Source organism: Lethenteron reissneri, chromosome 17 (genome assembly GCF_015708825.2).
Source record: "Lethenteron reissneri isolate LAM-NWPU_2019-01 chromosome 17, ASM1570882v1, whole genome shotgun sequence".
In the NCBI taxonomy this organism is placed as follows: Eukaryota; Metazoa; Chordata; class Hyperoartia; order Petromyzontiformes; family Petromyzontidae; genus Lethenteron; species Lethenteron reissneri.
This window is the reverse complement of record NC_083795.1, coordinates 3,732,771-3,749,202: the sequence shown is the minus strand read 5'-3', so window position 1 is coordinate 3,749,202 and position 16,432 is coordinate 3,732,771. Positions and strand designations below refer to the sequence as shown.

General features: G+C 48.6%; 1 protein-coding gene across 1 annotated transcript in view; it reads left to right on the top strand.

Moving 5' to 3' along the window:
- Positions 1-16,432, top strand: part of LOC133343329 (CMP-N-acetylneuraminate-beta-galactosamide-alpha-2,3-sialyltransferase 1-like) — a 57,908-nt gene that overhangs the window by 20,899 nt on the left and 20,577 nt on the right. Inside the window, exons 2-3 of the mRNA XM_061552848.1 lie at positions 4,451-5,342; positions 8,612-8,808. Coding sequence (XP_061408832.1) covers positions 4,572-5,342; positions 8,612-8,808 — 968 coding nt within the window. The 5' untranslated portion in view covers positions 4,451-4,571. The remainder of the gene's footprint in view (positions 1-4,450; positions 5,343-8,611; positions 8,809-16,432) is intronic.

Genomic DNA, 16,432 nt, shown 5'->3' with positions numbered 1-16,432 from the left:
GAAACAACATACATCCCAGAGAAAAACAAATAGCGAAGCCTTTTATGACTATCAGTCAAGTTTGACCGAGAGTGTCAGAGAGAGCAAGTGCAGTTGTGTTCAGTCTGGGCCCAACTTTAGTGTTTGGATTCTATATATTTACGTGACAGGTTTAGTGCTTGTGTGTAGGAGGCATACAGTCTTAACGCAATTCGGGACATAATGGCATAGTTTCAATATTTGGAGTCTGGTTCCCACTGGCACGGATTAGAAAAGGGTGTGTTCATGATAATGTAGGAATGTGATTTTCACTCTCGTGATGTTTCGTTTATTGAGCTTAGAAGCTCAATAAAAGTGCGAAGAGTTCAAGGCACTTGTGGTAAGGTGAACGTTGTGGTGGTTACTGTGAAGCAACAGCGGCGTGACACTTGGAGTGTGCTGTTACACAACCAGGAGCGGCAGTGCTGTGGTTAGCATGCTGCGCTACGAACCTGGAGACCCAATTTCACTTCCGAATATCTGAACCGGTCCTGGGCCTCCCCTAGGTCGACTCGGCCTCAAATGAGTACCTGTTTGCGGTGCGTAAACATCGCCACTGGGGAGACAAAGGCGGCCGGGCGTGGTGTTGGCCACCCACCCCCTCGTGTGCAGTGCCGGCCTTCATAGGTGCTCGTTAACAGCACTTGCCCCTACAGTCTGTCAAAGCTATACGGGGGACCTTTGTCTTTGTAATCCAAGACGTCCGGCCAGCGTGGAGGAGCAGGGAAATCAACAGGGGTCTTGAATTGCCCCCTCGTGGAGGCCCTTCTACCAGCAGGGGCGTAAGCAGGCAATTGCAGTGCTTGCGCCTCTCAACTCTTATATCCGGCAAGGCAACATTCTATACCGAGGGGAAGTTTGACGCGAGTGAGGAGGGAGAAAGCCACATGGCCGAGGCACAGAGCGCCCCAGAACTCCGCAGATAAATTGGAGCGTCCTTCTCACCCCACTGCCTCCTGCGGGCAAACTTCGGGCTGCTGGTAGATGGGGCGGCTGCCGTGCAACAGTGGATTCAGTTGAGTCGTTCGGCTTTTTACCTCCCCCAAGAAAACCAAATCCGTCTGACAAGTTCGCAGGCAGATGGATCTTCGCACGATCCACCAGCCTCGCCTAGCAGTGGCTCTCAGCATTTTGTTTGGCTGCTAACTGCCCCCCCCCCCCATCCTCCTACCCGTTCATACTCTTAGTTCTTTCGGTAAAGTCACGTACGTAAAAAATGAAATTGAAATTAATAAAAAATAAAATAATAACATCACGACGTTTCGGAGGCAACACAAGTCTCCGTCATCAGGTGGGACCGTCACAGCCAGATTTGCTGCATAGGCTTAGGGTTAGGGTCACTTGATGCAGCAAATCTGGCTGTGACGGTCCCACCTGATGACGGAGACTTGTGTTGCCTCCGAAACGTCGTGATTTTATTATTTTATTTTTATTACTTTTAATTTCATTTTTTACCTACGTGACTTTACCGAAAGAACTAAGAGTATGAATCCTTGCAGTCACGAAAGCATTAAATCTAGAACTCCTACCCGTTGTGGAATTTTGTTTCGACCGAGCAGTCCCCTTGCCTGACCCAACGTGCTTCTGACAAGTAACATTTTTGTGAGACATCCTAACTAGGTCGTAACTGTAAGCGAATAAAACTAAATTTCAACAGACTCTCAGCATGCGTGACGTAATTTGCTCGCACGAGCTGGTTACTCTTGGAAACCCACAGTGTGTATGCTCAATGAATAAAAAAAATATCTTTCACACTGTTCAAGGTTACCATACGGATTTAAATTGTATCGCGGTTATTTCATATCGCCAGATTCACACGTGATCATTCGCCTATGATTCTCATGAATGATAATTTATAAATCAATTCATGTTACCCCCCCCCCCCCCCCCCCACTGCGGCTGGATTAGGGACAGACGTGCAAGCCGTGACCACGATCCCAGGGTGCAGCACCACGTGTCTGCCGTGTGTGTTGTGTGCGTGCCGCGTGAGTCGTCGCAACTTTGTCTGGCGGTATTGTGGAGTCCGGAATGTTGCCCCGAAGGCTCTGGAGAGGTGCAGGGCTAAGGACAACAAACCAAACAATCGAAATAGCTGCAGGTCACGGCGACTGAATAAGATTCTTTAAAAAAAAAAGCTGGATTAGAACTCCACCTGCCATCGTTATGGACCACACACGTTCTAATTGACAAATGAGAGTTCACGAAGATGGACGGAACTACTCTGACAGTCGTCGCATTTTGTCTGGCGGTATTGCGGAGTCCGGAATGTTGCACCGAAGACTCTGGAGAGAATGTCGCAAGAGTTCTTGACGCCCTTCTTAGGGGGCTTGCTCGCCGCTCACGAAGACTCACAATCATTCAGGTTACGTGGACGTGTCACGTGGCTACAAACATCACGTGCTGGACAAACCGCGTGCGCTGCAGTTTCTATGTGTCGCAGGCGTGTTTACGCAAGGGAAAGTAATACGACAATTACGATCAAACATAGATTAGCGGTGGCATTAGGAATGATGAGCCTTTTAATGTACGTTGAACTTAAATTTCGATTTAAAGCTTTTGTGACTGCAGGGATTCATCTTCTTGGTTCTTTCGGTAAAGTCACGTAGAATGGAAATAATAAAAGAATAAAATAAAACATAATAAAATAATTCTCACGACGTTTCGGCCACAACTGAGGACGGCTGCTTGCGTTGTGGCCGAAACGTCGTGAGAATAATTTTATTATGTTGAATATTTATTATTTTATTATTTCCATTCTACGTGACTTTACCGAAAGAACCAAGAAGATACGTTGAACTTCTTTTGCACCGTACATAGCCAACAGTGCTAATCCCGATGTGCGGGGTGGCAGCCCACGTTCGCAGCCTCGTTCAAAATTGCACCCCCCCCCCCCGTCCCACAATCTCGAGTGAAATCCTGAGAGCGAACGTCGAAGGTCAGGCGTTGACGCTGCCAGCTGTTGTCAGATCTGGCCGAAATAGAGGAAGCAAGCCATCTGTTAGTACGCAAAGCGTCAAGGGATTTGAGTCGACTTTTTTGGTGTGGATACCCTTTTGGTGTGGACACTTGAAAACAAAACGTTGACCCCCCCCTCTCGCACACGTCACTTTGTTCAATGCCATTTGTTTGCGTTCCTTTATTTCTTCTTTAGTCAAACATAATGTTGTCATGTCTCTGTGTGTGTGTGCCAGGGTGTGTGCGTGTGTTGCAGTGTGTGTTTTCGACCAGCGGTATTGTGGGGAGCGGCAGCATAGCGGTTAGCGCCACGCTGCTGAGCTACGAATCCGGCGAGCCGAGTTCGATTCCCGCTCACGGCCACCACCAGTGACGATTATCTGTACCGGTTCTGGGCCTCCACTAGGTCGACTCAGCCTTAAATGGGCACCTGGTACTGGGAAGACAAAGGTGGCCGGGCGTGGTGCTGGCCACCCACCCCCTCGTGTGCTGTTCCAGCCTTTATAGGTGCTGGCTAACAGCACTTGGCCCACAAGGCTATGTGGGGGATCTTTGTCTTTCGACCAGCTCCCTATTCCTGTAACATGCGAAGCGTGTATCCGACGATACTTGTGAAGCCAGGCTTGTGTTCACAACGATGTGTGCCGTACAACGTCTGGGACGTCGCAGGACAACCCATTAAAATAAGGGCCGAGCAGGAGCTGATTGGGCCCTTGCTGCTTGCTGCTGACATGATTACAATCTATCAAATCTGCGTTGCAATCATACGTACTTATAGCTCCCCCCCCCCCTCCTCTGGGATTAGGGCAGGGTGTGGAGGCGACGTGCAACTTGTCGTTGGCATGAGAGATGGGTGAAGGAGAAGCCAAAGTAAGACATTGGATGGCACGATAGGATTTGGGCGTGGGCAAAGCCCACGGTGATTGGTGCGTGGATGGAGGCAGGTGGGGTTGGGTGATGGGTGCGGATACCTGGATTGCGGTGGTGGGACGGTGTGCTTTGGTGGTGAAGTTGAAGAAAAAAACGTTGCATGGAATTTCTTCTCTTTAACAAGGGTGGAGCTTGGCATTTTGTGTCTGACGTGAGAGCGTTTTTTTTGTTTTTAAAGGCAGTGGAATGTAACCGGTGTTGACCAATCGAACTAAACGGATATTTTGTAGGTCTTAACAAGAGTGGGCGGGGGGGTGAGTACTCTTGTGTGTCTCGTATTTTTTTTTATGAGAAGGCACAACGACGTGCATGCGATAAAATGTCAAAAGGATACATTTGACCTCGTAAGACGCACAGAGACCAACAAAGCCGTTGTTTTTCTACCCTACAGCAATAAGGGCAAGTTTGCACAAACGGCTCTAGAGAGGATTTGTTACCATTCACGGTACCGAAAGGGGACGGCTTGGGAGGGTGGGGGGGGGTGAGATTCAAATAAGCGTCGTCTGTTGATTCACTGCGCCCACACTTGCTCGCCCGTCTCTTGCAGGGTTGTAGGTGGAAGGAGGGGGGGACACTATCCCGTTGGCCCGTGAAAGAAGCACACAGACCCTCCTCCACCACCACCACGTCCGCCCACCTCTCAGGACCATTATAATCCACGGACGGAGATGACACGAGACGCAGTCACGCCCTTCGGGAGCGCACATTGCTCTCCGGGCATGAGGACCTGCAAATTCCTGATGATAAATGTCGGCGTGTCGGTCGTCCTCTATGTCTGCATCATGGCCATGTTCCTGCGCACCGAGAGGCACGAGGTGTGCCCGCTGTGCCGCTGCACCAGCACCGTGGCCCCCGACTTGGCTCGCCGGCGCAGCGAGGAGCGCATCGTGGCCGCGGTGCTGGGCGCTCAGAACCACACGGCCGCCGAGGCGTTCGGGACTCTCCTGCAGGAGCTGGGCCTCCTGAGGAGCTCCCTGCACGACCTGCACGGCAGCGCCAACGGATCGAGCGCGCGCAACGAGGGCATCGTCAGGGCCATCCTGGAGGACGTGCGGGAGCTGCTGGAGGCGAGCAAAGCGGCCGCGCGGGCGGCGGCGGCGGCGGCGACGGAGTCCCCGGAGAAGCTCGTCCAGGAGAAGAGGGACGCGGAGCAGCAGCGGGAGGCGTGGAGCTCCTTGCAGCGGAACGTGGAGCACATGCAGCGCCTGTACACGAACTTCTCGCTGACGATCAGCGAGGCGGTGAGGAGTCAGAGAGCGGCGGTGACGACGGAGAGGCCCCACGTGCGGCGGGACACCTACAGCATGTCACTCGCGTGCCGGCCCATCCCCAAGCGCAACAACAGCGCCTGGTTCAAGAGCCACTTCAACGACACCGTGAGGCCCTTCCTCACCAACCAGACGGCCACCCTCTCCAACGACACCCTCAAGTGGTTCAAGGTAACCTGTTTGCGTCTCAGCTTTCAGACGTTCGCCCCTCGCCTGTCGTTACTTGTTCGTTTGATAAATTGTAACCGAGGACAGCTGGCGATTTTGTTTTATATATTCTTCCGTTTCTCCTTGAATTGCCACTTGCATTTTGAAGTTACATTTTTGTATGTGTCTCTGCACGTTATAAATGTGTTATTATTATAATGCTTGCGGATAATAATACTTAGGGGGTGGAGCGGTGGCCCATTGGATATTGCATTCAACTATTGAACTGGGTGACATGGGCTTGATTTCTGGCCACGGCAAATATCAGTGCCGAATGATATCTCAATCGGTCCTCAGCAGTTGCCCTCACCCCTCGGCCACGTGGCCCGGTCCCGATTCGGTTGATGGTCGACCATTGGCAGCGTGGAATGTTGAAACCGGGGAGGTTCGACGGTCGGGTCCTGTGCGAGATGTTTATCTTTTAACGTCCGTTAGACGATGCAAATGCAGACTAAGGGGGGGGGGGGGGGGGGGATGTGCGATTTGCATGGTGACCAGTTCTTACTGTGCCGGGTTTTTGCTTTGTCAGAGGCAGGTGGAAAACACCTCGATGGGTTGCGAATCTTATCGTTACATCGCAGCCTCGCGGGCTGTCCGAGATGCACTTTGTGCAACACTTTCGAGGATAACAAGTCCCCTCCACTTGCGATGCGTGCAATGGGGGTTCATGAAATTGCACGGCTGACAATCTTTAAGGGGATTCAGCTTTTTAAAATATTATATTATGAGTAAAATTCCAACCGCATGATAATAATACAGTGTGGTATAAAATGTGTTTTTATGACTTAATATGAGATATTGTATGTATGTTGAACTTCTTTCGCAGCGTACATAGCCAACCGTCGGCAACCGTGCTAATCGGAGGTGCTATTATAAAGTATTATCAGGTTCTATTATAAAGTATTATAAGGTCCTGTTATTATAAAGTATCGCACTGCTATGTATAGCGTGTAATAATAAACAACCTTACAATATGCTCTTATTACTCTACAATGAAAACATTCACAAACGCTTGGAGAGGGTTGTCACATAATACCGTGCATGACCGAGTGCAAATATCAATCCTCATGAAATTAACGTTTTTATTTTTTAAATGATGTATTATTATCAATAGAACAACCACGTAAGCTCCTGTAAACGTGGCCCACTGCATTGCGTGAGTAGTACGCTTTAATCCACGGCATATGCGATGATTTAAGACACATTGCAAAACCACGTAGACACTTAACTGCATACGCAGTTAAAGTAAACGGGCTGCTTTTTAATTCATTAAAATTAGTTCTTTCTTTTGTTTTTTATAAACTGTGGTTTGTGTTTTTCTTTCCAAAGCAAACGGACGTCTCCAAAGGGCGTTTCAGCACACCCTCCCTGGCTGTCCACAGGCGACGTTTTTTTTGTGTGCAGACTTGCAGTGGTCGCTTTTTGCGGTTTGGCATCGTTGTCCTTGCCTGCCTTGACAATTTACCCACCCGGCGCTAGCGACACACGCGTTACAGACACGCGCACGTCACACGCGCATGCCACGTGCGCTCGCAACCGACCATCGCGACCAAAACTATAACAGTGATCGTATTACGGACAGGTGCGTTCGGCAGACGTGAGGACAATTGAGGCTGTTTCTTTTGCGAGGGAAGGCTTTCGTTGACCATAAATGTTGCCACACATGACAGGTAAAATCGGACGCACACCTGATCGCGCCGCTTAGCGTGAGTTGACTTGCTCGGATGTCACACGCCCCTGATGACCCAGAGTCGAACTCGGATCATCGGTCTCGCGTGGCAGCGCGCTACTCGCTGTGCCAACACTTTACACGGATGCTTTGTTGCCGTATAAATCGATCCATTCGTATTTTCACTTTTGACTTCTTGTATCTTAGGAGCAAGTCCGTATATTTTGTCTTTACCTGTAGAATATTTCAGTTTCATTTTGAGTCTTCACAATTGTTGACTTTTTCGTTCTTCTTGTCCAATAGGTTTTACCCCCCCCCCCCCTCCGAAATTGTCACTAATACGTTGTAAGTACATAATTTAGCATCCTTTTCAAAAGTAACTGATCTTGGTTTCATTCACTTGTAAGTGGAAACCACGATTACATTCCCCCCCCCCCCCCCGCCTTGTATACACGCAGATCGACAGACCATTGAGTTCACGGCACAGCATTTCATTCGCTCCACGGATGATCCCATTTTGCCAGTTGCCCGGCGACTTTACACGGGAGATCCGTGAGGCTGCATGAGCACAGCACCAACGGGGACGAGTGATGATAAACGTCAAACTTTGCAGACAACGAGGAATATCGCACAACTCATTTCAGCAATGTTGACCTTTCCTGCCCAGCATTTCGCAGACACTGCCTCCCCCCCCGCTTCCACCAGCACACACGCGGTTGAGCCCGTCGTCTCGAATGACCCGACGTGGTTCAGGCAAAAGCCTTTAACTACGTTTACCATTAGCGTCTGATCCGCTTGCAATACTGCGCAACGCTTTCACCGTTGCTGTGGCTCCGAAGCGTCACCTCGTGTGGCACCGCTGGCGGGGGCGACGTGTCACAACAATGTGTCACCTCGACGCTGTTGGTGTCGCAGGGGTGGGGGGGTCCGGTGCTTCCCCCCCCACCCCCCCAAAATATTTTCAGATCTAGCTGAGAGGGACGCCCACGACACTTTGGACGCAAATTATCGCATTTTTCGAATCCACGAGCTTTGCTTTCTTCCCTTTTACGGGGCGAAGTAAATGCTGATTCTGCCGACGATAGAACACGAGAACCCGCAATAGCGCACGCTCGTCAATAGGCTCAGCGCTAACTCTTTAGACTGTTTGGCTGCTGGTGTAAATTTCCATGCGATAAGCCACTTCGTTGAGATATTATTTGTGGCCAGTTGGCTTTTGAAAATGAACTGTAAAGCTCAATGGGCCTTACCTGTTGGTAAAATAAAAAAATAGATTAGTGGTTTTTATAGTCAGTAGTTGCATAAATTATAATATTATTGTACGGTATAACTCCAAAGTGGTGGGGGGGCAAGGGGGGGGGCAGCGGGAAAACTTTGCGGATCCTGTCTGTAATCGAGCCAGTAGCCGCCAGGAACAATTCGCTAGTCGGGCATCCCCGACTCCAAGCGCGAAGCGGCCACGTCCCGGATTAGCACCGCTGGCTCTGCCCGTGTGAGCCAGCACGACTCGCTGTGAGCGACACTCCGTGGCCCTGACCAACCGGCGCTCGGCTTTCTTCGACAGACGATGCAGTCGGACCGCAACACCCCGGAGAAGTTGCAGGCCCTGGTGACCACCTTGCTGTCGCTGCTGCCGCCCAACGCCGGCTTCCCGCGCCCGTCCTCCAAGAGCTGCTTGCGCTGCGCCGTCGTGGGCAACTCGGGCAACGTGAAAGACCTGCGCTACGGGGCCTTCATAGACCAGCACACTTTCGTCTTCAGGTGAGATCAGCAGTCGCTGGCGACGCCTGGGGGGGGGGGGGGGGGAGTAACCGGATCCATGAAAGCAATAGATGCACTGAATACTGAATATCCGTGCCAATTCACGATCCTAATGAATGCAAATATACCGAATTAACTGTAAAATAAGAATAATCTCGCTTTCTTGCCTGCAGCTCGCTTTCTCTCATCACACCACGTCTGTGCCTTGTCCCCATATCTCTCGTTCCGCTACATTTCTGTCCCACCTGTATCTCTGTTCGGTAATTGCACAACGAGTTTGTCCATGTTTGCTCTCATCGCACTGCATCTCTATCTCCTGTCTGTACCTCTTGTCTAAATCTCTTCCTCTCATCTCACTCGGATTTTGTAAATTAAAAGGTGGGAGAGGGGCGGCGGGGTGGGGATGCTCCCAAATGTTGTTTTTCGCGCGGGTGCCTTCAATGGGCCCCCAATGGGCCTCCTATTGGGGTGGGTCGTTGTTGGCATTTGAGCTCAGACGTCTGCTCAGAATTCTGTTGCCAAGACAAGGGGATAAGCACTGCAGCCATCCGGCAGGGAACGTGGTAGGCGAGTGCTGTCGATGTGCTTGGGCGGCAACGTTTGCGCTGGGTCGGGACACGCGTGCAGGATAGGGGAGGGCCCGTTGCCGAGGCAGCCATTGAAGTGGCCTCCACAAATTCTGGGGCTCGAGGGAGAGACCTGGGATCAGATGGTGCGACACTGTCAGGGCATACGTACGTACGTTGAACTTCGTGCGTAAACAACCGATCGGAGGTGCGGGATTAGAATCGCGCTGTGATTATGGTCGAGACACACAGACCGTGCCGGTCTGTGTGGCCATAGTGCGGCAGCTGCGGGATCAGGCAGATGGTGAAGTGTGGTGGCAGCAGCGGCTTTGGTCACTGTGACAACTCGTAGGCACAGCACAGCCAACAGGGGCTGGGATGGGCTGGTGCCAGCTACATATAATGCACGTTGTACGGTATATGTATTACGGTATGTGTATTACGGAAGGTGTATTACGGTATGTGTATTATGGTAGGGTATATATATTATGGTATGTGTATTACGGTATGTGTATTACGGTATGTGTATTATGGTATATGTATATATATATTATGGTATATATATTATGGTCTATGGGGGGGGGGGAGGGGGGGGGCAGAGCAGTAGTGCAGTTGTTCATGCACTGCGCTATAAGCCCGGAAACCTGAATTTCATTTCCGACCAGGGTTAAACACCAGTGGGTGTGGCGAGCATTATCTCTAATTGGTCTTGGGTCCTCATCCAAGACTATAATCGCAGTGCGTTTCTAATCACAATGACCGGCGTGGTGAAGTATGGTCCAGCAACCTGCATTGCCAACGTGGCGTGAGAAGGTCTTCATCTGGCAGTTTGCTTGACGAATCATTATTGTAGTATGTGCTCGGGTATTTTGCATATTATTGTTATTACAGTATTTGGTGGAGGGAGGAGGATTTTTCGGAATTCACATTTTGCGCCGACCTCCACTCGAGACGCCGAGGAAGCGGAGGAAGAAAAGTCTTTACGCGACCAGGGCCGGGTTCCGTGTACCCGTGGGACGATCGATAGTCAGCTCGCCCGAGCGCCTGAGAGTCATAATTAGGATTTGAGGTCTCACATTGTTGCAATTGTGGGTGGAGCACCTCGTATAGTTATACGGCTTTAGAACCGCTGTTGCCCAACCGCTTGTAAATTGTTCGTTTATCACAGCGGTCGGTTGTGGATCGGGCGTTAGCAACGCTCTTCTGTTGACATGCGCATCTCTGGAAGTTGCTACATGCGTGCGGTGTAGGGCTGTACGGTCGACCGATGCAATGGGATTAACTGCAGGAAACCGCGGCCCCTGTCGCTGGCAACTTTTTTTTAGCGTAAGGAAATTTTCTCGTCCGTGTTTTTTTTTACTTTGTCTTCACGACTTCCCCCCCCCCCTTTTATGTTTACTTCCACATTGCCACCTTTCCACCTTCCTCTCAAGTTTTGGATTACTCGGCGGCTTGGATTTCGAGAAGTTGCGCCGGGTCACACAAACTCCGAAGCTACCCTCCTTTGCTTTCCGCTCGGAGAAAAAAGGGAGCATTGTCGGAAATGGTGGGCCCATTGTCAAGAAACAAAAAGGCGGTATGGCAAGTTGGTTCACGAGCCCTCCGCTGTGGAGTCTTAATCTCTCAGCTGGAGCGTTTTTTTTCTGTTTTTTTTCTGGTGACTCAGGTTCTCTCACTCTCTGGCAAGCAAAACAAATATTCAAGTCTAACCTCATCACCAAAATGTTAAAGGACTAAGCTTAAAAGGGGCCTTAAGACTCTTTTTGAGGCTTTCTTGGGAACAGATAAGTGCACGCAAGGCCACAAAACAGGTGGGGCGGTGTCGCAATAGTTTGCTCTCTTGCGCTGTGAACATAAACGTCCTTGGTGAGATTCCCCGGCCATGGACAACATCTGTGTGAAGTAGAATCTGAACTGGTTCTGGGCAACCCCCCCCTCCCCCGCTGCCCCCACCTTAACAACTCGAAGTGACCGGTCGGGTGAAGTGGGGAGGCCATCATCCAGCGGTGCCTTGACATTAACTCATACGTTCAGTTCCAGAACATGTGATGTTGCTTCATCTGGTTAGTTTCATCGTGATATTAACAGGTCGTGGTGATTATTTGCTACTTTCTGCACACCGCTTTGTGTGACCGTATGAACATCAGACCTTGTGGTAGCACACTTGTGATATTTATGATCCATAATAGCTGTGTATTGGCTATTGGGTCTTCTGGTTGAGCTACATGTGAGCTCATAAACATTTCTGGTGACTTTTGCAATTGAAGATGAGGCAATAAAACGAGAACTAAGAAATACATGTTCAACACTAACCTTCGTGTATCTTAAGAGGAACCCATTTAAAAATGCTTAATTAAAAAATATATCAGTGCCAGCATTCAATTCAGCAATATAACATTTACACAATTTGTATTTATTTATTTGCCCTGCGGTGGAATGAGAAGTTGTGGATAACCTTGGTGGTATTTCGGCGTAACGCTGGAGAATCCAGGGTGTTTCTTACATCTTGCAAATCTGCGGACTATAGCGTATGAAACATTGTGGATTTGCATGCCATCTCTGACCGTATCCGCATTTGAAGACGCTCTACGGGACTCCAGTTATCGACCAAACTGTTTGGCGAATGGCCAGGACCTGTAAGGGAGGCATCCTCCGTTGTTGTTTTTAAATTAAGATTGAAAACATGTTCATTGGGAGAGCATTCACACTGCTACGTATGTTATTATGACTTGATTTACTCGCTTTAAAGTCTGTTTGATCTCTACCCTTTCTGGCAACAATATAAGTGTTAAGATGTTCAAACCCCAAATAGATACTTATCACAAAGTACTATGTGCTCGTGGTGAAACATGATACTGGCAAAAAAAGTCCTATCGATATAACAGCTCGAACCGAGCTTTTCATACTTGGTATTTGCATTGCCATTGTGATGTTCGCTTTTTGGATTTCGTTTGGTCTGACACTGGTTAGACAAGGCCATATTGGAACGCTATCTCTGGTGTAGGCAAATCAGTTTTAAGCACTATGCATTCTTGTTTGCATGCATGTGTTACCACGAGCATGTGTGCCAATGGTGGGCATCTGTGCTTAATGCAGACTTGATGCCTTGTGATGGGTGTCTATTTGGTGTTTGAACAATTTTACACCTCCTGTATTTTTGCCGAAAAAAGGTCAAGCCTCTTCTTTGTTCATCATCATCATCTCAATACTGGCAAAAAAGGATCTCCCATAGATATTGCTTGATTTCTTGTTAATTTCCATTCATCACAGTGTTTGTATCCTCACCGCTTGATTTTATTTTCTGTGATGTAGTCACCTGTTAACGTTAACCTCCTTTGAGATTATCCTTTTGTGAAGGGGCACTCAACAAAGCTAAAACGTGGGGCGTTATGTACCTTTTTCATTCCGTGGCGGCGGTGGCGGCGGTGGTGGTGGTGACGAGGAGGATTTCGAGTCAGGAACTGAGCAGGGCAGAGAGTCGAGCAGGAAAGACCACTAGGAGAGAAACCCAGACTTCAGCAGTAGCAGCAGCAGCAGAAGAAGAAACATGGAGAGAAACCTCCCACTGAGCAAATGCTGACTGGGGCTTCAACAGAAAGCATCGGTTGCTAGAGCACAGAGCGAGAGGTGTAAAACGAGATAACAGGAAGGTCGAGGCGATGGCGTGGTGAATCTTGAAGACGGTGGAGTGCGATCTTCGTTGTTGATGTGGGATTGGATTGGAAGCCATTGGAAGGATCGGGTGACTGAGGAGCTTCGAGGCGGAGGGTTTTGTAGAGGCCGTAGAGTAGAAGAGAGACTTCTACGTAAAGTACTTCTACAAAACTCGTTGAGGAGTGATGGCGGACATTTTGAACACGCAGTCACAGAATGTCGTGGTGATTTTATATCTTCAGAATAGAGGAGTTCAGGAGGGTTCAGGCCATGTGTCAATAATAAGAGCTTACAAACTTAACCCTCATGGTACTCATTGCAAGTAAACACCCTAAGATGGCCCCTGTTGACATGTTTGAAGCTACATGTTTATGGCTTTTGGTTAGGCACAGCACAATGTGCAAGGTACCATAACCGTTTGGCTTTGAAGTGGAAAAAAAACATGAATATGCTTTTAATGCAAATACCAAACAAATGTTTGACTGCAGACTGCGCGTGCAGTATTTGATACACGCGATCTGGAATCTGTGGTTCATAGGGTTTTTGAGTAAAATAAATAACCTGTTATACTTGCTGCATCTGCACAAGGGCAGCCTTGTGTCACTTGGATTTCATTTATATCAAAACAAATACATTCCTTTGCAAACCAGTGAGCCTCCTACGTGTTTTTACAGTACTGTAATCATCATCATCATCATCAGCAGTCATGGTATATCCATTGCTGGATGAAGGCCTCCTCAAGCCAACGATGCGACCCCTCGATCCAGCAATGAAAAACGATGCACCCAGCACCTCGCGCTGCTTTCACCACCACCGCTCCATCTCCCCGGCGAGAGCCCCCCCCCCCCTTAGACGCATTTCACCTGTCGGCGTATTTCCTAATGGGGGGACGGTGTTTGGTGAAGTAAACGCTGACGTTGAATAATTGTGAACAAATTGCGCCGAACGTGCAGGTGCCGGGGTGTGGATCCTGCAAATCTCCGGTGTAGATAAATATAAATAATATTCTGATTGTTAGACATTGCAGGATCGTGAGAGGTGGCAGCAGCTTGGAAGGTATTTATCTAGCAGTGGATCGACCCTGGCTGATGATGATGACCAATTAAGCACGGTGTAAACTGAAGGAATATAGACAGTTTAAAACGGCAGACGTGTACATAATTTCTGAAAAAGCATACTCTTTAAATTTCAAATAAAATCTAAACTTAATGACTTTTACAAATGTAAAGGTAGACCCACGTGTGATACAAGGTGGTCATTGTGTAGTTGTACCTAGCTAAACATTTCACAAAAGTGTATTTATGAAACACATTCACACTTTAGAGTATAGTAAAAGCAAATATATTTTTGGCATTGATTATTCAAAATGCCAATACAGTCTATGAAATAAAATGTAAAGTATTATTCCCTCTGATCACATTAAACCATCTTGCAAATTAAATAGATCACAATCTGACGTGTTAATCCTCAGCTTTTTCTCGATATCATTAATATATTCGCAGCTTTGTCGACATAATTTAAGCAATCAATGTCTTGTAACTTGAAATGTACGTTAACATCTTGGGACAATAGTAAAAAAAAAAAGTATCTTCTACCACGTTTGTTACCTATTCGTAAATTAGTAAAACAAATTATATTACCGAGTTTCCCCTCAGCAAACCGTGTGAAGATACACTTTCACGTGAATTCTTTCATTGTTCTACCAATGAGGATCATTGAGAAATTAAAGAAGATCGCGACACGACGTTTTTTTTTTCATGAACTTAAAAGCATCGGTCAACGGTGCCTTTGCTCTCCTCACCATAATCGACACCGAATTCTTCTTCTTCCCACGCATCAGATCGATCACCCGGTCGCATGTGATCGCGAGGGTTGAACAGACGACGTGGTGGCGTGATGGCGAGGTGCAACAAAATGCACCTTGCCCCCTTCACAGCAGCAGCAGCAGCACACACAGGTCGATCCCTGTCGTGCCTATTTCATGTACGCTCCCACGGTTGTTTTGACACGAGGGTCTGAGACTTAAAAAAAACAAATTCTGTACGTCTTTCATCACCTGAAGACGGTCGCTTGTTGTTGTTGCGATCGAAACTTCGTGATCTATTATTTATTCTACCTACGTGACTTTACCGAAAGAACCAAAGAGTATGTCTATTATCATTTAACTCGGCAATACAAGCATTATACACGAGTATAATAGATGTATTGGTTAGAGACAATACAACATTGAATATTATACGCAAGCATAATAGCATTATTAGTGACAACAAATGTCACGTGTTATACACAAGTATAATGGATTTGTTGGTTAGAGGCAACGCAACACCGTGAGCGTTGTAACGCGAGTTATTCGCTCCAGGTTCTTCCGAACAACAACAACAAAAGCGCAGCAGTGGCATGACCGGGCCTCGAGTGGCTGCGGGGTTGTTTAAAAAAAAAATGTCTCGCTATCATCAGAGTTATTTGCCTGCCCACCCCCTGCAGCCTCAGCAGTGTGATGCACAAGAATGCTGGAGGACATTTCAAACCGCATTGCCGTGAAAGGTCACAATCATTCCAGGAACATCCTAAGGGCCCGTCATAGAAGTTTGTCCACCGCATGAGGTGCCAGAAACTGTCGCCGCCGCCACAATCTATTCAAACGGTCAATCAAAAAGGGACATTTCTTTCGTGGCGCTGGTTGTGAATTGCGGATATCGACGCGGGAAAACAGGTGATCCAGTGAGGTGCAAGGGTTGCCGCGTGTCACTCTGCACGACTCGTACGGGATTACAAAACCAATGCTCTCCCGAGCTAGTGTCGGTGAGGTGAGGGCGGTCACCACAACCATCACCACCACCTCCTCCTCCTCCCCCATTGCCCGAGGGAAGTTTAATTGGGAGAGTGTAGAGTTGCTCAATTCGAGGGAATGTTGGGGGTTGGTTAGAGACCCGTTGGAGTGGAGAGGGGGTTGGGAAAGGGATTGGCTTGAGGGATAATTGCGGTTAGAAACGTTGGGGAGAGGTCTGGGAAGCTTTGTAATGGCTGGGCAAAGGGACCCCCGGGGTGTAAACGTCGCCTCTGACGAGAGACAAAGGCGGCTAGGCGTGGTGCTGGCCACCCACCCCCCTCATCACGTGCTGTGCCGACCTTCATGGGTGCTTGCGGACACCACTTGACCCAGAATGTCCATTCAGGATATCAGGTGGAGGGGTCTTTGTGAATAAAGTCCCTTCCAAGAAATCGCTGGTCGGGCAGACTCCTGGACGCATTCAAAATGCCTTCATGGCTGCCAAGAAGAACACGAATTATTATACAAGGTATACCAATGAAAATCGTTTATGCTTTGCGCATAGTCACTTGCGTAAGAACAGGACACGCCATGCTCCGGCGAAACATGATGTCATCTTTGGAGCATCATCGCC